The sequence below is a fragment of the Bicyclus anynana genome, chromosome 16 (genome assembly GCF_947172395.1).
Source record: "Bicyclus anynana chromosome 16, ilBicAnyn1.1, whole genome shotgun sequence".
Taxonomy (NCBI): Eukaryota; Metazoa; Arthropoda; class Insecta; order Lepidoptera; family Nymphalidae; genus Bicyclus; species Bicyclus anynana.
The window spans coordinates 558,366-580,970 of record NC_069098.1 but is presented as its reverse complement, the minus strand read 5'-3'; the positions used below and the strand labels follow the sequence as shown (position 1 = coordinate 580,970).

General features: G+C 37.8%; 1 protein-coding gene across 2 annotated transcripts; it reads left to right on the top strand.

Moving 5' to 3' along the window:
• The first annotated feature begins 6,476 nt into the window (after window positions 1-6,476).
• On the top strand, window positions 6,477-21,716 carry LOC112047593 (V-type proton ATPase catalytic subunit A). Of its 2 annotated transcripts, none has more exons than XM_052886147.1 (14): window positions 6,477-6,616; window positions 8,587-8,695; window positions 8,967-9,079; window positions 9,852-10,079; window positions 10,503-10,640; window positions 15,202-15,353; window positions 16,194-16,318; window positions 16,774-16,920; window positions 17,538-17,753; window positions 18,189-18,348; window positions 18,677-18,746; window positions 19,212-19,348; window positions 19,823-20,012; window positions 20,719-21,716. In XM_052886147.1, exons 2-14 carry the CDS (start codon window positions 8,611-8,613, stop codon window positions 20,809-20,811), a joined length of 1,854 nt encoding a protein of 617 aa, XP_052742107.1. In that variant the 5' UTR covers window positions 6,477-6,616; window positions 8,587-8,610; the 3' UTR covers window positions 20,812-21,716. The 2 variants fall into 2 exon arrangements, with proteins under 2 accessions (XP_052742107.1, XP_052742108.1); XM_052886148.1 differs by having other exon boundaries at window positions 6,609-6,715.
• The last annotated feature ends 889 nt before the right edge of the window (window positions 21,717-22,605 follow it).

Below are 22,605 nucleotides of genomic sequence, written 5' to 3'. Positions count from 1 at the left end.
GGTTGCTTTGGATTTGGCTATATTTGCCTTTAAGTACATCTGACCCCCTCTCCCCTCGGCAATGCAAAAAACAATGTGTGTGCCAGGTAAAAATATGTGCAAATATGAAATAAGACTATTTATGCTAAGTTTGAAATGATCAACTACAGTATTTTACAATGACTACAGATTAGGCTAAGCTTTATTTTATAAAATTCTCATTTCATCTTTGTTCCCATACTCATCCGCAAGGGCTTGACCGATTCTAGTGAAATTTTATATTAGGGTTAGGGTTGGGTAGGGTAGAGTAGAAGTGGGGTAGGGTATGAGTGGGGTAGGATATAAGTGGGTAGGTATAGGGAAGAAGTGCACATAAGTCAAAGCAAAGTTTGACCGGGTCCGCCAGTCTTTGTAAATATTCTTTGTTATAATGAAGTCGAGCATGGCAATATTTATCTAAAAACACTGAAGTCCGCGTAGATGATATTGCGGGCGAATACTATTAATTTCACTTAAATAAGTCGAAACTCTGTTGGTCTATTTATCAGCATAATAATAACATGCCAAGTTACGTGTCCCCTTTTGTTGTTTACAATAAAGCAAAACGGGTAGATGAATCTTTTGAGAAATTACCTTATATTTAGTTTTTCTAAAATTGCGCCGTGTCGAAGAAGCCACGAAAGTGTTTTGCTGAGCTGTTTATCTCTGTTATTCCTGGAAATATTGGAAGTATTGCGAGAAAAGTCCTTCGTCAACACAATATGTTTATAGAACAATAGCAAAATGTTAATTAAATTTATTGGCAATTATTTATGGAAACATTTAAGATGCTTATAAATACATTTAAATTATACGGTCTCGGGATTCCCGATCTTTAGAGTTGCGGAAAAGCGGAAAAATAAAATTTTGATAGAAGTAGAAGTGTGTAAAACAACCTGCGTCACAAATCACAATAGCACCATAGATTATAAATTCATTTACAATCTGTTAACTGTTTTCAGTCACAGACAGTAAGTAAGACTTATCTTTTTTTTTTTTTGTCTTTTAAAATTTCTTGGATATACTATGGTTGCATCTTATCACCACTTTTGTTCAATATCTTTAAGGAACTCATTATGAGAATATCATTCGAAAAGTGGTCAGACGGAATTACTTTTTTTTTCGTGTTGAGTAAGTGCCAATGGCTCCATAAGAAACCACCGGGAGCGGCGTCACCGGCGGGTTTGGGTGAGCGCAGAAGCATCGCCTGATGAGACCTGAAGGCTGAAATAACGATAGAGGACGGAACGACTCTCTAAGGGCGTCTCCTATGAGACTCGGACTTCAGCTTAAAGGGCCATTCGGGAGGGTGTAACCGTGACTTGAGTGAATCAGCCCGGACGCCCCCGAGATCGTGAGTTAGAAAACCCACATCCGGGTGACGTTAGATATCGGGAACCTCGTTTTCGCCGGCGAAGACGCTGTGTTGCTTGTGATTGTGTAGCCCGAGAAGCATTTTCGGTCACCATGTCATCGTCTGGATCGTAAAGGACGTTTTTGAGACGCCTCTGCTTGAAGTTAGCGTTTAGGTTGGGAGTGAAGTTGCAGGCCTCAACTACTAGTTGGTTGGGATGCGCCACCACGGTGCGCCCGTGATTTGTCACAGAAACCGGTTTTGCAATGTTTGGACCAACTTATGGTTCGTTTTGGGACGGTGGGCAAACACTACACTAGCGTAGGTTAAGATCGGACGATATGAGAAGTTGCTGCTCATCGCAATTGGCTTTGAGGCGATTCAAGATTATTATCTCATACACCTTGCCTATGGTGTTAAGTAGACTAATTGGGCGGTAGCTAGTTGAGAGAGTCGCGAGGTTTACCCGGCTTGTGGATGCTAATGACCGTGGCTTCTTTCCATGCGTCTGGGAAGGCGCAGTGGGCTAGGAGAACATTGAAGATTGAAGAACATTGATTATCTGGACCGGGAGGAGCTTTAAAGCTTTATTGCTAATCGTGTCAGGCCCTGGAATTACTATTGGAGGCTATAAAATATCCAATTTGCGTTATGCAGATGACAGTTGACACCACATTATTTGCAACTAGCATTGAAAATATGGAATGCTTACTGAGCAAACTGGAGCAAGTTAGCCTTGATTTCGGTCTAAAGATAAATAGCAGCAAGACAAAGATTGTGGTTATCGATCGAGCTAATGGCAACTTTCCCGAACTTACTAAAATTGTGAATTGCGACGTCGTTCAATCATATATCTACCTCGGAGCACTAATATCAAATAGTGGTGTACGCGCTGATGAGATAAAACGACGGATGGCTAATAAACGATCTGCCAAGGATCGACTCAAAAGGATATGGAGAAACAGGAACATCACAAAGGCCACTAAAATGCGATTAGTCCGGGCATTGGTGTTTCCCCATATTTCTTTATGGTGCTGAGACGTGGACTCTGAGAGAAAGCGAAAAACAAAAGACAGACGATCTAGAAATGTGGTGCTGGAGAAGAGTGCTTGGTATATCCTCGACACAGTTCCGATCCAACATTTCAATCCTCCAAGAACTGAGCATCAAACAGCGTCTTTCTGCTGTCTCAGCACATAGTCCAATGTCGCATACTGACTTTCTTTGGTTATATTAAACGAAGAGATGACACGTCCATAGAGAGACTTGTGGTGCAAGGAAAGGTGGAGGGCACAAGAGCACGTGGCAGGTCACCAATGCGCTGAACTGACCAAGTAAAAACCGCTGTCCATGGATCGCTCCACGAATGTGCTAGGAGAGCCACACTACGGGAGAAATTGCGACGGATAGTGAGGCTTGCCACCACACCCAAATGACGACCTTTGAAAATAATCATCCAGACATGCTCTTTGGTACACTTTTCAAGACAATAGACAGAGAGTTTAGTAAAATTTTTAACTTTAAACGCATTAATGCTAGCCAAAAATTAAAGTTTAGCGAATGGGCTACTGTAGGCATTTACAAAAGTAGAGACAAACTGTACGAGTTGTACGAGCAAAAACAATATACTCAAACGCGAACTTATTTAGATTATGTCAAAAGTTACTCAAAAATTTTCAAACGTGTTTGTATTCTTGCGAAATCGTTACACATCAAACAGAAAATAATTGAGTCTGAGAACAAGATACAAACCACCTGGAATATAATTAATAGAGAATCAGGAAAAATCAAACCGCGGGATATCAGTTTTGAATTAATTGTCAATGACAAAAAGGTAAACACTGATATCGAGGTTGTTAATGCCTTTGAAGATTTTTTCCAGAATGTTCCTATCTTGTTAACTGATTCACTAGATTCGTCTGCTACGGAAGCCCAGAGACTATTAAGAGGCAATGTTAAAGAGTGCAACGTTCTTTTTGAATTTCACCACATAACTGTATCAGACATTAAAAAATCTTTCAATTTGTTAAAATTAAAAAGAACCGGAGATCTGTGGGGCATGTCAGTGAAAGTAATATCTAATATAATTGATGTAATTGCTCCCCACTTAGCTATTATTTTTAATGAATGCGTGGATTTGGGTATCTTTCCGAACCTAATGAAACATGGCAAACTGTTACCACTTTTTAAATCAGGTGACAAAACTGATGTTAATAATTATAGACCAATTACAATACTGCCAACACTTAGTAAGGTTTTTGAAAAAATCATTTTAAATCAACTTTTAAGTCATTTTAATTTAAATAATTTATTTCACCCTGAACAGTATGGTTTTACTAAAGGTCGCAGTACAACTGATGCAGGTGCTAAACTTTTAAAACATATATATGATGCATGGGAAAATGCTAAGAATGCTATTGGTGTATTTTGTGATTTGTCCAAAGCATTCGATTGTGTTGACCATAACATTCTTTTACTTAAGTTAAGCCACTATGGCATAAAAAGTGTTGCACTTGATCTCATCGCCTCTTATCTTAGTGATAGAACACAAAAGGTATGCATAAATGATTCAAAGTCTCGCGGTTTTTCTAACACAATGGGCGTCCCACAGGGTTCAATTCTGGGTCCTTTTCTATTCCTAGTGTACATAAACGATTTACCACACCATGTTAGCGGCATCTGTGAGATAGTACTGTTTGCTGACGACACATCCCTAATTTTTAAGAGTGACAGAAGTAAAGATAATTCCGACGATGTAAACCGTGCCATATCGCATGTGTCGCATTGGTTCACTGTTAACAACTTACTTTTAAATGCAAAGAAAACTAAATGTATTGAGTTTTCATTACCAAATGTTATAAAATTAGATAAGTCTATAATGATCAATGGTGAAACACTAGAAATAGAGAATTCCACAGTTTTCCTGGGAGTGACCTTGGATTCTAAACTTCAGTGGGGTGCTCATATAGAAAAACTGTCAGGTAAACTCAGCTCAGCTGCTTTTGCAGTGAGAAAAATAAGACAGTTTACTGATGTTGATACAGCTAGACTTGTTTATTTTGCGTACTTTCACAGCGTAATGTCTTACGGTATTTTGTTGTGGGGCAAGGCTGCTGATATACATTCTATATTTGTACTTCAAAAAAGAGCAATTCGAGCAATATATCAACTAAAATCACGCGAGTCCCTTCGTCAAAAGTTTAAAGAAATAGGCATTTTAACAGTAGCCTGTCAGTATATATATAACAGTATAGTTTATGTAAGACAAAATATTAATTTGTACAAACGAAAAGGAGATCTAAACCCACGTCTTACTAGACACGGGCATAAGTTAGTTATTTCTGCATATCGTCTCCAAAGAGTTAAAAAATCTTTTGTGGGTTTGGGTGTACTCTTCTATAACAAGATCCCCAAGACTGTGATGGACTTGCCAATGCACAACTTTAAGCAATGTGTTAAAAAACATTTACTTAGTCGAGGTTACTACACTATTGATGAGTTCCTTAACGACAAAGGTGCTTGGAGGCCATTGGATCAGCTTCCACCTTCACACAGGAAATAAAACTATAAGAAATTGTAATTTAATTGTTATCAAATGTAAATTGTAATACTGTATGACTTTTTTCAAAAGAGCAACTGTTGAGTTTCTTGCCGGTATCTTCTCAGCAGAACCTGCCTTCCGAACCGGTGGTAGAATCTTTACAAATAGTCAACTGACGTGTCAAAAGTGCTTGTAAACTGAGCCTACTTGAAATAAATGAATTTTGAATTTTGAATTTTGACCACGACCACTCTGTCAAGAGTGTAACGACAAAGAAGAAGAAGAAAAATTTCTTTTATTTTTAAATATGGCCAATATTCCCATTCCTCTCGAATTAGTCGGGAAAGACTGTGCTAGGAGTGGGTACGACAATAGACCAACGGGGCGTTGATCGAACCAGCACCCCTTGGTGATGAGTCTGACACTCCGACCGCTCTTACCGCTGTTGAAGCTATAAGTTAAGTTAGCGCATGGCCAAAATCGGAACTAATAAAGTTCCGACCGTGTTGTCTGTCTCTTTAGACTTGAAATCGTGGAGGGAGAATGTAATATTTCTTAATATTTATATGTCTATGCTTGAAATGGTTTGCAACTGTCAAAAAGACGTTTTGATCGCTGGTGCCTAAGTAGTTGCCTTTTCTATGGCAAAAATTAGAAAATAATCCTATTATTATTTTAAACGCGAGAGTTTGTATGGTTGTTTAGATGTTTGTTACTTTTTAACGCCGCAACCGATGAACTGAACCGATTTGGCTCAATTTACAATGAATATAGATAATACCCTAAAAAAACACATTTATATAAACACTTTTTACCCCTGAAAAAACCATGGTTCTCGAGGAATACGTGAAAAACTGAATTCCATTCCGATGAAGTCGCAGGCGTCCGCTTGTTTATAATAATTATAATGAGGTTCTGTGTTGTTCCAAAAATAGAAATAAATTGTACTTTTTAAAGATTCCTCAAGAATAAAAAAAATATTAAAATAGAAGTACCAAATAAAATTAGGTAACACAGTAGTGACTAATATGATAATTAATAATTTATTAATTCTAATAATATTTTATTTTCTATTAGTAAGTATCCATATATACTTATTTATTATGTCGTATTAGATAATGTATTGTCAATAAAATTAAGTAAGTAGGTAATTTAATTTTTAATACATTAAATTCGGTGATTAAATGATTATTTAGTAGATTGCAGCATTATCAACGGTGTCACATAAATAAATAAATAAAGTAAATGTATCATTGGATAAAAAATTAACATGAAATAGTGTCTTGTGAATTTGGTAATGAGCATTCATGATAATTTGTCATGAATGCTCATTACCATTGTATATTTAAGGCTAAATGTAAAGCTACACTATGTCAAAGCTTTTTTCTTTTAAAGGGATAACAAACAAGATTTAATTTGTTTTAAAATACGCTACTTCTTTTAAATTTCACTGAAAAAAACTCCACTGGCTGAGGTAATCAGAACACCAGCGCTGATGGCGCCATCTGCGTGTAACTTTCACTGGCCAACCCTATTGGATCGTCTGTAGATGACTTAAATAAAATCAATAAAATATGTCATAGACTACGGAAGAAAGTCATAGATACAGGTCAGCTGACACAACTTTTAATTTTTATCATTGGTCTTGTGATAAGTTGTGATCTCCGCCATTCTCAGATCGCCTATTCCATCTTTCTAGTCCTGTGAGTTATTTTATTGATATTTTTCTATTTTCTTGCTTGCTTTAGCCCTTTATAAATTCTGCATGTGTTGTTAGTGGTGCTTTAATGTATTTACAGTCGGTAAGCCGTAGTTTTAGTCTGCCATTTTCAGTAATTTCCGATCCTCTTGCAAATGTCACGTAGATATTGAAAAATAATGTAAATGTCTTGGTTTTCTGGAATTAATATTTAAGCTTGACTGCCTTAAAGCCGGCACTTATATATTTTTATACTATCATGCAGTCCTATAGTACATTTACAATATTTGTAGTCCGCCCATCATGTGACATCAACTTAATTTGAGCTTAAATTTCTTCACGCTTATCAAAAGAAATACTTCTTTTTGAATGCAAATAATAGTATGCCATTGCGCATAGTTTTATATTGTACGATGACACATTTTTGTCTTAATTAGAATCACCAGCCTATCCAGATTCTTATTAGAATCTTTGAATAGCAAAGTTTCTGGATTCAACTTCATTATTAAGTTTGTAAAATCTATTATACACTTGAAACCTTTTACTACAGACCTATCATAAATATTTGTCTTTGAAAGTATTGATTTAGTTTCTTGTACTGGTGCCAATTCTGGTGTGGTAAAAGTAAGTAATTGTATTCTGAGAGGAGACTCGAGCTCAGCAGTGAGCCGAATATGGGTTGATAATGAAGTAATTGTCATTAGTAACTTAATTAAGGACTACATTATGGTTATTATTACAATCTGTTTGAATTAAGGGAGGGTAATCCAATTCCAGGATAGTATAGAAAATGTAGGTCAGCTTTTACCTGTTTTGTGTTATTTGAAAAAATAAAGTATAACCTCTTAGTGTAACTAAGCTATTTGTGTTCCTTTTGCTTATTTAAAAGTTACACATTATCAGAAACACATTATATATTTGTAATAACTTATTATATAATTTAGTCTTCTCAACATTTGTCAGTTCTCAAATCACATAATTTACTTGTATTTTGTGAAACAAACCCTTAACGCTAAAGCATTAATTTGATGTAAGTCTTGGTTTTAATTAAAATAAATATAGATGTAAAAGTAATAAAATATTATTTATATAATGTTGACTAAATATAATTATTAGTTAGAACCTCTTGTGTTAGTGCTCTCATTCCTCTTCATATAAGCTCAGGATGTGATTGCATATGTTCAATGGTAATCTTTTTTACTCTCATCCTAAGTAGTGTATCAGTAATGATGGAGTCAACAGACGGTAGAATGTCATTTTAGTATAATTTGGAAGCTCATAAAAGTTTTCGAGACTAATGAAATTTTCAAGACTAAAAAATTTTTAAAACAACACTTTTTGAGGCTAATAATTTTTTTAGCCTGCTAATAATTTTTGAGGCCAGTAAAAATAATGTATTCCGTGATTGATGAATGTTATCAGTGGTTAGTGATAAATTTAGTGTCAACTGATTATGGGCATGATCAGCTGATCTGTCAGTTTGGTCTCTGCTTTCTACAACTTTACTATGTTGTTAGCCTACTTGATTTACTAAAGTGTCTTGATGTTATAGTAGTAGGGATATAGTAAGTTAAACTGTTTGTTAAAGTAAATTATTCCTAATATTGATATAGTAATAGTTAAGGGGTAATGGTTTTTATTCCTTCATTCAAATATTCTTATAATTTTCTAAATTTGTATTGAATAATTTATTATACAACTACAGAGCTTTTTCTTCCTGGGCCTTTTCTGCATTTGGCCTGGATGTTTGCTGTTGTGTGTAAGTCCTTGCTAGAGTTACTTCAGCCAGCTGAACCTGCTTCAGAAGTTTAGCAGGTCATCCAGGTCACCAAACACCTCCTAAAGTGTAGCTTTAGAGCCAAACAGATCTTTTTAGGAGAGATTTAAAGATTATAGTGATAAAATTTAATTTGGTTGTGAAGTATAAGAGTGAAAACTGTGTAGTTTTTTAAGGTATAAATTGTTTTGTTACAGGTCCTAAAAGAATAATCTTTGAAAATGGCGGCTAAGGGCGGTTTGAAGACAATCGCCAATGAGGAGAATGAAGAGAGATTCGGATATGTATTTGCTGTGTCCGGTCCTGGTAAGCATTTTTCTACATTGTTTATTTTTTATTTAGTTTATAAATTACTTGCAAACTCCCTACAGTTCCACCCTCATAGTTCCCATTTTCATTGAAATACAGGGATAAAGTTTAGTCTATTATTTTTTTTCTTTAGAAGAAGTTAGTTTGTATTTACTTAATACAAAACACTATAAACATTTATATTTTTTTCATTATTACAAATTTTGAACAGGATATTTAGTACTCTGCATTATAATGTTGATTTAATTTTGTTATTTTTGTTGCACAGTCGTAACGGCGGAGAAGATGTCCGGCTCTGCTATGTACGAGCTGGTGCGCGTCGGCTACAATGAGCTCGTAGGAGAGATCATCCGTCTGGAGGGAGACATGGCCACCATTCAGGTCAGACACATGGTTCAAGTCCTAGACTAGTCCTATTGGAATGGATCTTATTTTGCTATATATTAAAAGCAATTAATAACATAATGATATTTATTTGTATCTCTTTTAAAGCAGTGGTTCAGAGGTAACATGACACCAGTAAAGAGAAATATAGACAAAATATTGTCAAACGGTGTGAGGTCCCGGTCCCATCTCTTTTGTACCAACACAATGAAAGAAATAGCAGTATTACTGGTTGTGCCGCCATTGATCGAACTTTGCCTGTTTCTTTTCACGAGATTATCTTGTGGGTCGCTTGTTAGACTTAGGGAGTCAATGGTATCTTGAGTTTTGGGAAATGGTAGGAATGTAGCAGCGGAGGATCTATCAGAAAAAAGTTTGAGAAGTTCTATGACTAATAAAATTGTGGAAAATTTAAGATAATAAAATTAAATGAGGAACAGAATTACATCACACACATACATACTATCTTATAGATAACATCTATAAAAAAACACTTGAGCTTATTACTTCACTATTACAGTGCTAATATACACTTTTTGTAAAGTTAGTAGTATAACTTGCATAAACTGGTATGACACATTGTTATCCACTATTTACTTTATGTAATACAAAGTATTAAAGTCCCTGTAACTAAATACCATACATAACAGACCTGAATCAATAAAAGAAAATTACTAAAGATGGTTGATCATTATTTATGCACAGGTTTTTTGACAATATCTGTATCACTTTTAATGACATTAATCATACATGGTATCAATAATTGTAGGTATACGAAGAAACCTCAGGTGTGACCGTTGGTGACCCGGTACTGCGCACAGGCAAGCCCCTCTCTGTGGAGTTGGGCCCTGGTATCCTGGGCTCCATCTTTGACGGTATCCAGCGTCCACTGAAGGACATCAACGAGCTCACCCAGTCTATCTACATTCCCAAGGGTGTGAATGTGCCCTGTTTGGCTCGGGAGGTCAATTGGGAGTTCAACCCCCTCAATGTTAAGGTGAGTTCATAGTGATGAAAGAATTAACTGCTTGTAGTAAAATTTTTTACAGTTAATATAATGATGGTAGATTTGAAGGATGAGCAATTGTATAAGTTTCAATGTTACGAATCAAATGTGAATTATAGTAAATTATGCTAAGTTTTTTGCCTTGCTCTTTTGTAGATTATGATAATAAGAGTCCCTACAAACGAAAAAAAAAATATATTGTAAAGCAGACGGCTCCATTGTTCACTCTTAGACCTCCTTAATACAGCCCTGTCATAAAATACGTTCTTGGCAGACATCTTACTGTAAACTACCTCCCTGCGAATTTTCATCTTTGAAGTTTTTGATACTTTGTGATAAGTGATGCTTTTATATAAATTTAAATGAACAGTATATGCATTCAACTAGAAGTGACATTGTGATGTCGTTCCGCAGGTGGGCTCGCACATCACGGGCGGAGACCTGTACGGTATCGTGCACGAGAACACGCTGGTGAAGCACAAGATGCTGATGCCGCCGCGCGCCAAGGGCACCGTCACCTACATCGCGCCCTCCGGCAACTACAAAGTTACCGTGAGTATGACGTCACTACTTACTACAGCTCATAAAACTTATACGCCTGTATTGGTGCAAAGTACTGGTAGTTGACGACACCTTTTTTTTTTTTTTTTTTTTTTTTTTTTAATTTAATTTCTATTGTGCAATCAGCTGCATCAGCTATAAGCAAATTGCTTGAGAGTACTTTATGGCATGTGCAGCTGACCTTCCATTGAGGGTCATGCTGGCTAATTTACTTTGTTATTGATTTTTTTTTATATTTATTTTTTTAGGAAATCCCATATGTATGCGCGCTTTAGCCTTCGAACATCCATTGGGACACTGAGGGCAGTAGCAAGTTTGTTTTCATGGATAATGATGCGATTTTTATAGCTCATTGATCTGAGTTCAACCTCTTCCTTGATTGTTTTTATGTCTAGATACTCATGCAATTCCGATATCTTGGTGAACCATGGAGCATTTGTGATGGTTTTTAGAACTTTATTTTGGAATCTTTGTAATATTTCCAGGTTTGAGTTTTTTGCTGTGCCCCATAGCTCAATGCCATAGGTCCATACTGGTTTTATTACTGTTTTGTAAATGAGCAATTTATTACTGAGCGAGACATGCGAATGTCTTCCCATAAGCCAGTTGAGTTTTCTAAAGCTTTGATTTAATTCATCGCGTTTTTTTACTATGTGTGTTCTCCATGTTTGTTTTTTGTCCAAGTGTATCCCAAGATATTTTGCAGTGTCGCTATGGGGGATGATATCTAGTCCCAATTTTACAGGAGTACACTCGTCTGTTCGCAAAGTAAAGGTCACATGTGTTGACTTGGTAGAACTAGCTTTGATACGCCATTTAGTCATCCATAAGTTTATCTTATTCAGGTGTTCTTGCAAGATATTTGAAGCCATGTGTGCGTCTTTGTTGTTACACAATACCGCTGTATCATCAGCGAATGTAGCGGTAAGTACATTTTTTGAGACGGGAATATCAGCAGTGTATAATAGATAGAGTGTGGGTCCCAAAACGGAACCCTGAGGAACACCTGCTTTGATATCATGAAAGTTCGAGTACGCGTCATTAATTTTTACTCTGAATATTCTTTGTTTTACATATGATTTCAATAATGTAAAAAAGTTGTGTGGGAGACAATGCTTGGCTTTAAATAGCAATCCATCATGCCAGACTTTGTCAAAAGCCTGTTGCACATCCAAAAACACTGCAGAGCAGTATTGTTTATTTTCCAAAGCTTCTCGAATTTTTTTTGCTACTCTGTGTACTTGTTCCACAGTGGAATGTTGGCTTCTGAATCCGAATTGATGCTGAGGAATAATTTCCCTTTCATGCATAATAGTTTTAAGCCTGGACAGAGTTATTTTTTCAAATACTTTGGATAATGTTGGTAGTAGGCTTATGGGTCTATAGGATGTAACTAGATGCGGTGGCTTCCCCGGTTTTGGAATCATAATGATTTCGGCAATTTTCCAAATAGACGGGTAGTGGGATGTTCTCAAGATTCCATTAAAAAGTTGAGTCAAAAACACAATCGCTTTCCTTGGAAGTTGTAGTAGTACTTCAGCCGTTATTAAACAGTATCCCGGTGCTTTGTGAAGTTCAAGTTCTTTTATTACTCTACAGACTTCTCTAGGAGTGCAGCTTTTTATTGGTAAGCTTAGTTGAAGATCACAATCCAAAAACTCGTCGACTTGTCTATCAGTGTCTGGGTTACCGTTATTAGGAGTAAAAACTTCACCTAGAAATTTGGCAAAGGCTTCTGCACGTTCACCATCTTTTCTAGCCCAGGTATCATTCTCCAGTTTTAGTGGGTGTTTTGTGGTTATGGGTGCAGCTTTGCTTGTTTTAACAGCTCTATAGAGTGAGTATTCATTGCTTTTCGTTGCAGACAGGTTTACTAGTTTATATTTTAAGGTGTCGTTCTCTACCTCTTTCAAATACAATGTCAGATTGACTGCTGCCAGCTTAAGCGCCTTTTTATCCGACGGATGACGACTATTGTGCCAAACTCTTCTGAGCCTTCTTTTCTCTAACACCTTATTTTTAATGTCCATAGGTAAGTTGTTACTACCTGGCGTGAAGTTTAAATCTGGAGTAGAGATCCATGCAGCAGTTTGTATTATGTCTGTTATGGTTTTGGCTGCTTCGTCAATGTCGTCATTTGTTTTGAGTGGAACTTTTAGTGATAGATTAGTATCAATATACTTTCTGAAGGCTGGCCAATCTGTTTGTTTGTTATATAGATATTCTTTTGTCGGCCTTGAAATTATTGATGTACTAATCGTACCTAGTACTGGCGTATGGTCTGAGCAACTGTCATAGCAACTGTCTACACTTACATACAAATTTGATAACCCTTTATATACAAAGAAGTCTAAGAGGTCCGGTAATTTGTTGGGATCTGTGGGCCAGTAAGTTGGTTCACCAGTGCTTAGTATATTGAGGTTATTTTTAATTAAACTTGAGTTAAGTTCTCTGCCTCGAGGTAGTGTCAGGCGCGATCCCCAATGCACGTTTTTGGCATTCCAGTCACCACCACAAATGTATCTATGTCCAAGAGTTTTAAAATATTCAGTGAATTGGGTTTCCTTAGGGTTTGGTTTAGGGGGACAGTAAACAGCTGAAAGAGTAAGTGACCCGTGTTTATCATACAACATAATGGTTGTGGCTTGTAAGTAAGGTGTTTTATAATCCTCGAGGATTTCATGCTTCAAACTTTTCCTTACAATTACGGCCGCTCCAGCATGGGCAGTTCCGTCAGGATGTGGTGTTGCATATGTAATGTAGCCTTTTATAGTAAAGTTGTGGTTGGGAGTAAGATGAGACTCTGACACCAGCAGCACATCTATGTTGTGAATGTTCAATAATAGTTCGACTTGACTCTTATGTAAAATCAAACCATTTACATTCCACGTTGCCACTCTTAGGGTAGCCATTAGATGATCTTTTGTATTACTGTGGTCAATAAGTTCATCATTATTGACATTTGGTCTATTAATTTGTCTAGCTTTTCGGCTTGTTTTGTGAGTAGTATTTCTAATTTAGAGTCTGTTGAAATTTCATCTTTGTTCTGATTTTTAGTAGCTTCTGCATATGTTCTAGTTTTAAATTGGTTTGAGGAGTGCTGTCTAGTGTATGAATGTTCCTTCTCCTTTGCTCCTAAAGGTGGATCCGATTTTTGACCATTTTCTTGTATTACAGTACTCTGTTGTTGATCTTTGTGCGCTGTTAGTTTTCTTTGTTTTGTATGATCTCTCCGTGAAGTTTTTCTTTTGTTGATTTCAACATAGACTTCACAGCCTTTATAGTTTGCAGGGTGATTACCTAAACATAGACAGCACTTAGCTGGGGTATTTCGATCTTTTTTGGGGCAGTCTGTTGTATTATGGCTCTCTGCACATTTCACACATCTATATGGCCTAAGGCAGTTATTTTTAGTGTGGCCATATTGCTGACACCTTTTGCATTGGGGCACATTTGTTCTCTTTGTTGGATCTTCAATAATAACTTTTGTATTAAATATATGAGAAATTTTCTTAGCCTCTGGATTGTTTGGATGTGGGTCTAAATTGACAAAGAAGGTTGAAAGCGGTATTTTATTTGGTCCATATCGGGCATTTATTATTTCACCACAGACTGTGTTTCCGGACTCTTCAATAGCTTCCCTTATTGCCTCTATAGGTGTACTCGGATGGAGCTTCTTTATAACAATTCTATAAGGCCTTGTGTCCTTTCTAGAAAAAGTGTGACCAATAAGATTGTTTTCCCTTACGATTTTCATAAGTATGTGGTATGCCTCTATTGTCGGGCAACTAAGTCTTAGTTGGTTTCGGGTAACAACTTTGATTGTAAACTCTTCTTTATCTAATTTTAATCTGATTAGTTCTGTCAGTTTTGCAACATCTTCAATACCGTATAGCATGATGGGTGGTGGTTTGAATACATGTTGTTTATTGTTAGATTGGAGAGCTTCTGCATCATCTACATCAATGTCCAATGATCCGAATTGATTTGACATCACAGTGTTCCCTTCTGGTGATGGTGTGCCAGACATTTTCTTTCTTTTTGGGTTTCTGATTGTAGGTACCCTCTGCCACTCAGGATGATGAACAGATTTATGTGCTTTTGGATCGTTGTTGCGTTCCGTGAGATCTGTATGTGGTTCATTACTACTAGAGCATGGTGCACTACCTGTAGACATGCTCCTTGTTCTCACAAATAGGCTGGGATGAAAAGCCTGCTGAATTAGTTTCTTTCCAGTAACATTGACAGGCACTGGAGCCTGGTTACTCACTCCAGTGGTGTCTTCGGTAACAGATTTCACACTCTCTAGCCCGGGTACCAGAGAGCGCCGGGGGTTGGCCGGATTGCATGACAAATCACTTTCCTTGTTATACGACATTTCATTTTAAAAGGGGTTGGGAAAATCACCAGTAGCACTTTCCCAAGGTACTACTGCCACACTTTTTGAGGGTATTTAAGTCCTCAGGGCTTGTGGTAACCTTGAACAGGTTAGTTAACCGCCGCCTGTGACTCGGCGAGTTGACGACACCTAATACTAAAATCTTTCTTGCAGGATATCGTCTTAGAAACAGAGTTCGACGGCGAGAAGAACCAATACAGCATGTTGCAAGTGTGGCCGGTGCGTCAACCGCGGCCATGCACTGAGAAGCTGCCCGCCAACCATCCGCTGCTCACCGGACAGAGAGTGCTGGACTCGCTCTTCCCGTGAGTACATCATACTTTTGACAATATTTAAAAAGAAAGACAATTGATGTATGCTTTGTTCCTAGATTACTGTTTCCTGCTTTCAGAAAATCATGACTATACTGGGAGAGCTTCATTGTTCTTTTGTTTTTCCTATTTGCCGTTATACAATAGAGAACAAATTTTGATAAGTTTGGTTCAGTAGTCATCAACCCATATTCGGCTCACTGCTGAGCTCGAGTCTCCTCTCAGAATGAGAGGGGTTAGGCCAATAGTCCACCACGCTGGCCCAATGCGGATTGGCAGACTTCACACACGCAGAGAATTAAGATAATTCTCTGGTATGCAGGTTTCCTCACGATGTTTTCCTTCACCGATTGAGACACGTGATATTTAATTTATTAAAATGCACACAACTGAAAAGTTGGAGGTGCATGCCCCGACCGGATTCGAACCCACACCCTCCGGAATCAGAGGCAGAGGTCATATCCACTGGACTATCACGGCTCAGATAAGTTTGGTTAATTTATTGAAAAACCTAAACAACTACACAGCGTCGATTGATTCGTTACATCATCTTATCTTCCGGGGCAAAAACTTTTGACATTAGTTTTTTTCCCAGTTAATAGACTCGCGTTTGACTACAATCATGCTTGGTGGAAAGCAATGATGATTTGCCAAGTTGAAACGTATATTTATAGAAGAAGCCTAGTGACTCTCACCTTGTAGGTACACAAACCATACATGCCAGGTAACAAGCCAAAGTCGATGTAGGTTTGCTGCTGTTTTTGCGCCTCATGTAAATGATACCAGGGATTTTAAGCAATTGTTTACTTATTATTAACATTAAAACTCATGCAGCTGCGTCCAGGGTGGAACCACGGCCATCCCCGGAGCCTTCGGTTGCGGCAAGACTGTCATCTCACAGGCGCTGTCCAAGTACTCCAACTCTGACGTCATCATCTACGTCGGGTGCGGCGAGCGTGGTGAGTGCACACCCTTTCATCATCATAAGCATTCATTAGCATCGTCATTAGCACATTGAAAGCAGCTGGACTCATAACCACTATTACGAATTAATACCAGACAGGTTGAATTTACAAGCAGTCCCTTGGACTTGTAATAATGGATTAAATGTACCTTTCAAGACGCGTCAACACTCACCTTAACCACTCTTGTAGTTCGTCTTGGTGATCTAGAGCAGTGGTTTCCAAACTTCTTATGGCCAGATATCTTCTTTCTAAGACAAGCTCATACCACCTCTTATGTAACACATTCAGTTAATTACTTTCGTTAGCCTTGCAACCTGCTTGGGTTACCAACTCTATGCATTTTGTCGCAAGACCGTCACACCAGCAACTTGAGAGTTGGGAATGGGACCCTATCGTTTAAATACTCGTACAAAAGACTGCCAAATACATAAATCCTTTTTTGTGTGTAGGTAACGAGATGTCTGAAGTATTGCGGGACTTCCCTGAGCTGACGGTGGAGATCGAAGGCGTGACGGAGTCCATCATGAAGCGTACCGCGCTGGTCGCCAACACGTCCAACATGCCTGTCGCTGCCCGTGAGGCCTCCATCTACACCGGTGAGTGTGAGCTGACGGTGGAGTCGATTATGAACCAAAGAATAGTTAATTTATAAAATATTTTAGAACTTTTTTTTATAATTTTAGAATTATTTTAGAAGAAAATAATAGGTTATGAACCAAAGAATAGTTCATTTATATAAAACTCACGTGATTTGTCATGAGCTGGTTCTTGCAACGCGGCACGATCCAAACTGCGAAGCGGCGGCGAGGCGCGCAGCCGCTCGCATCGCGCGTTGGGAGAATTTCCCTGACAGTTCAATAATGTCATCTATAAAGAATAGATAATAGATTTTCACATCACAACACTACATACACTGAACCATTTGAAACTTCTCAGACACACCTTAAGGTTTGAAAAGCCACAGGTCATGACACTGAATATCAAGTCCTCTTGTCTCTTTTCTAAATAGAACTATAAGTAGTTCTCTAGATTGATATGCTATCAATTACTTCTCTGTTTACTTTCATCTATCATTTCAACTTTCATCTATTTGCTTCTCTGTCTACAAAAATAAGAACTGAGAAAGAAAATATTGATTGTCTCTGCCAACCTCCGCACGTCGGAGGGTCATTACTTTGGGGAGCCATAATCCAAAACTTGTATCACTCCCCAGGCATCACCCTGTCGGAATACTTCCGCGACATGGGCTACAACGTGTCCATGATGGCTGACTCCACGTCCCGTTGGGCCGAAGCCCTGCGTGAAATCTCCGGGCGTCTGGCCGAGATGCCGGCAGACTCGGGCTACCCCGCCTACCTGGGCGCGCGGCTCGCCTCCTTCTACGAGAGAGCCGGACGAGTCAAGTGTCTCGGAAACCCTGACAGAGAAGGTAATTATGATTTGTCTATGGTTTTAGTTTTAAGTCTGCGACGTTTATTATCACTTCAATGATTATACGATACAAATACGATGATATGACTAATGTAAAAGTGAATTTGTTAACATTTCTAAAAGCTCATTCTGACAGATGTAATTTTGATAACGACGATCCGGCGTATCTCTCGGTCTGCCAGCGCATGCATGACGACATTTATAATAACAGTCGTATTTTAGTTGCGTTTTAGATATTATGAGCAATTCAGCTGTTCTAGATATTAGTCTGGACAAATAGACAGACAAAAAATTTAAAAAAGTTTTTTATTTTTTAGTATCATGTATATAACAATTGCTATTTGTGAAATCACAGACAGACAACTAACTTTTTTTTATTTCTAAATACATATGTATTGGTTTTCTACCGTACTAAATTATTGGTTTCTGTCAGGTTCCGTGTCCATCGTGGGCGCCGTGTCGCCCCCCGGAGGTGACTTCTCGGACCCCGTGACGGCCGCCACCCTCGGTATCGTGCAGGTGTTCTGGGGGCTGGACAAGAAGCTGGCGCAGAGGAAGCACTTCCCCTCCATCAACTGGCTCATCTCGTACAGGTACTGTGACACACACATTGGTATAGAACCCCATGACGGCCGCTACAAGTCGTTTAGAAGGGTATACGTTTTAAGGAAATTTATATTTCCTATTATTACTTGTTATGTCATAAAAATAAAAATTTATACTTTTATGGAATGCGACTTATCTATCACGTGTAATATTCATGGTCCTGTACAAACTCAGACTAGTACTGTTAGTGGTCGCAGGGGGGTCATAAGTATCAACAAAATGCCCATTATCCTTTATACATTGGTCTAGAATAAGTATTTCTTCAATTTCTCTTTTTTTCAATAATAATAATTTTTAATTTGTTACTTTCAACAGCAAATACATGCGCGCTCTGGATGATTTCTATGAGAAGAACTACGCTGAATTCGTACCTCTCAGGACTAAGGTGAGTTATTCTAAATAATAATAATAAATAATAATGCATTAGTACTTGCAAATCTTGAACAAATATTTAAATGCAAGTATAAAATGTGTAATCACGTTTGTTTGTGAATTTGGTAACACTCATTACGTAACATCACATGCATGATGTTACGTAATGAGTGTTACCAAATTCACAAACAAAATTGTCTGTAATTTTTTGAGGAAAACGAGATAAGATTAGTTATATATCTTATTCTAAACTAGAAGTTGTTGACCGTTTTTTATACCATTCATACACAAAAAGAATTTTTACGGAGCTCTTTAACTGACAAACATGGTTACGACTGAAACATCTATTCTTTAGAGACAGTTTTTGACAGAAAAGTAACGTCTAGCGAGTAATTAATCTGAGTTGTTACTACATAATACTGTATGAAAACATCGTTAAGTCTTGCTAGTCGATAGTAATATAGCACCTGTTGTTTAGGTCAAGGAGATCCTACAAGAAGAGGAGGATCTGTCAGAAATCGTGCAGCTGGTCGGCAAGGCGTCGCTCGCTGAGACAGACAAGATCACCCTCGAGGTGGCCAAGCTCTTGAAGGACGACTTCTTACAACAGAACAGGTTTGTCCACATTCTTTTTTTACTTATGACTTAGTGCCAGTAATATTAATCTAATAATTTGTCCTTTTAGGCCGAAAGTGGTCAAGTGTCATTGTCTAAAAGTGGGTCCTAAGTCAAGTCATGTCATGAGTTAGTATGGTGAAGGCAGCCTTACCAAAACTTTTAACAGAGTCCTGCGAGAAAATCTAATTGATCACATATAATACTCTTGGTTAAATTCCACTTCACTTGTGCATCTTTAGAGAACTATATTGAATAAATTGCATTCTATTTTACATAATAAAATTCAGGAAATCAATGTAAATAAAACGGGAAGTACATGCAATCTAGCCTTTGAAGCACATGTCACAATGTTCATGTGATTCCAGCGTCAATCATACCTTAGATCGAAACAGAGCAAGTCAGCCCTGTCACAAATAGTTGTATTATTATGTTCCAACCTTCAAAGGCTTTATTTCTTCATCTCTCTGCCAGCTACTCGGCGTACGATCGCTTCTGTCCGTTCTACAAGACGGTGGGCATGCTGAAGAACATCATCGCGTTCTACGACATGTCGCGCCACGCCGTGGAGTCCACCGCGCAGTCCGACAACAAGGTCACGTGGAACGTCATCCGCGACGCCATGAACAACGTGCTCTACCAACTCTCCTCCATGAAGTTCAAGGTGATTACACACAACATTCACTATGTACTACACACAACATTCAATCACAAACATGCAATACTTATCATATTTGAATGCTGCATTAACGAAACTTCATGAAGTATGGCGATTACACACAACATTCATTACATATTACACACAACATTCTTTCACAAACATGCAATATTTATCATACTCGAATGCTGCATTAATTTCACTTCATGAAGTTCAAAGTGATTACACACAACATTCAATCACAAACATGCAATATTTATCATACTCGGATGCTGCATTAACGACCCTCCATGAAGATCACAACATTCACTACATATTGTACACGACATTCAATTACAAACATGCAATACTTATCATATTTGAATGCAGCATTAATGACCCTTCATGAAGTTTATGGCGATTGCACTTAACACTCACTACATATTACACACAACATTCAATCACAAACACCCAATAATTGTCATACTTAACATGATTGAAAAGTCTTTGAAACCAAAGGCGATTAGACTCGAGATTACATACTCGTATCAAATCAAATCAAATTCACAAACAGAAATTCAATTATTTTATGTAGGCTTTGTTTACAAGCACTTTTGAAACATCAAGTTTTGCCATTTGAAAATTTGTTTTACTGTTGGGAAGCTGCACTATCCCCGAGTATATTATAACTTTTGGATGTGTTACTTAACCAAGTCTTTTCGTATAATTCCAGGACCCAGTGAAAGACGGCGAAGCCAAGATCAGGGCGGACTTCGACCAACTCCTCGAGGACATGTCCGCCGCCTTCCGCAACCTGGAGGACTAGACCCGCAGCCGCCATGTCTATATTACTATTTAGGGTTACGTCGCAAAAAAGTATCGATATGTCGAGAATCGATACTTTGTTAAATATAGTCTTGAAAACACTATTTATGTGACTTTAAACTGTTTCCAGTAGCGTCTGCGTAGTGAAGGTGTAATCCTAAACGCGTGCGATATTTCGATGATAAAATATTCATTAATAATTTTGGTCGAATTTTCGCACATGTCTACAAAATAATTATTAAAAAAAATGCAGTGCTATATTGAAGATTGTTTGAAAGCCGTCGTATTTACCAGTTTATTATAAGCGTTTAGTGTAGTGACGATGTTATAATGTAATTCCAGTACTGTTGACGTTTTCCCGGGACGCGACGTCCTGTTGAAGATTTAGCGGGACGTGTAACCTGGTGTCCCGATTTGTGTCCCGCTTTCTGTAAATAGAAACGCTCGCGCGGAGCCTCGACGTGCCGCGGGGGGATCGTTAGTTATTTATATTATTATTGATTATTAATTATTAAAATATTTATATATTATTATTATTTACTAACGAATTGTATTTTTTCGCCCACTGTTTGTGTGATTTTTTTCAAATAATCCTGGTGCATTCCAACTTTATATTTAGATGTTACAAAAGGCAAATCGGGTCTTTAACATTGACCGACTTCGAGGAAGGCGGGTTCTTTGATTCGATGCGTGTATAAAATCTGCAATCTTGGCATTTTCCGTATATTTATTTGTGTTGATTTTGTTGTTTTTTTTCGATGTTCAGTATTATTCCGAGTCCGCAGATGTCCGAGCGGCCGCCAGGTCGAGTGTACAAAATATATTCTACAATATAAAGTATATTTGCCGTTTGAACTTGATACGTGTTGATAGGACGAAGTTATAAATAAAATATTAATTTTAAAATTGGTTGTATTATTTCATGTTTTTCATAGGTCTCTCTTGAGGCTGGTGGCAATGGTGAATTGCAGTCTTTTGGGCCATACCGACTCGTAAATGTATGGGTGGCTCCATAGCTATTTCTTCCAAGAACTGAAAGTTGTGCCTAAAAGTTATAATTTTTGAGTGTATCTTAAGTACCTACTGATGTAGTAATCTATACTAATATTATAAAGCTGAATAGTTTATTTGTGTGTTTGAACGCGCTAATCTCGGAAACTACTGGTTCGATTTTAAAAATTATTTTAGTGTTGGATAGCCTATTTATCGAGGAAGGCTATAGGCTATATATTATCCTCGTATTCCTACGGGAACGGGAACGACGCGACGCCGCGCGGCGTCAGCTAGTATAGTAATACAAGTTTAAAACTTGGAATGAGGGATCCACGTACATTTGATCATTTAGCTATCATGATTATCACCCGGCATTTATATTCGGCTTACTGCTGAGCTCGAGTCTTATGGGGATGCCAATGCGGATTGGCAGACTTCACACACGCAGAAAGTTAAGAAAATTCTCTGGTATGCAGGTTTCCTTACGATGTTTTTCCTTCACCGTTTGAGACACGTGATATTTAATTTCTTAAAATGCACACAACTGAAAAGTTGGAGATGCATGCCCCGGACCAGATTGAAACCACCCTCCGGAATCGGAGGCAGAGCCGCAGAGGTCATATCCAATCGGCTATCAGGGCTCTCTCTCATTTATGAAATATAACATTATATATTTCTATATTGAATCTATAGGAATCCTTGTTATAAAATAGTGGTCAAGCTATTTAAGTATGTTTTTTTTATTATTATATACCTACCTTCGTAATACTGGCCGCATAATTCAGAAATCCACTTAAATTGG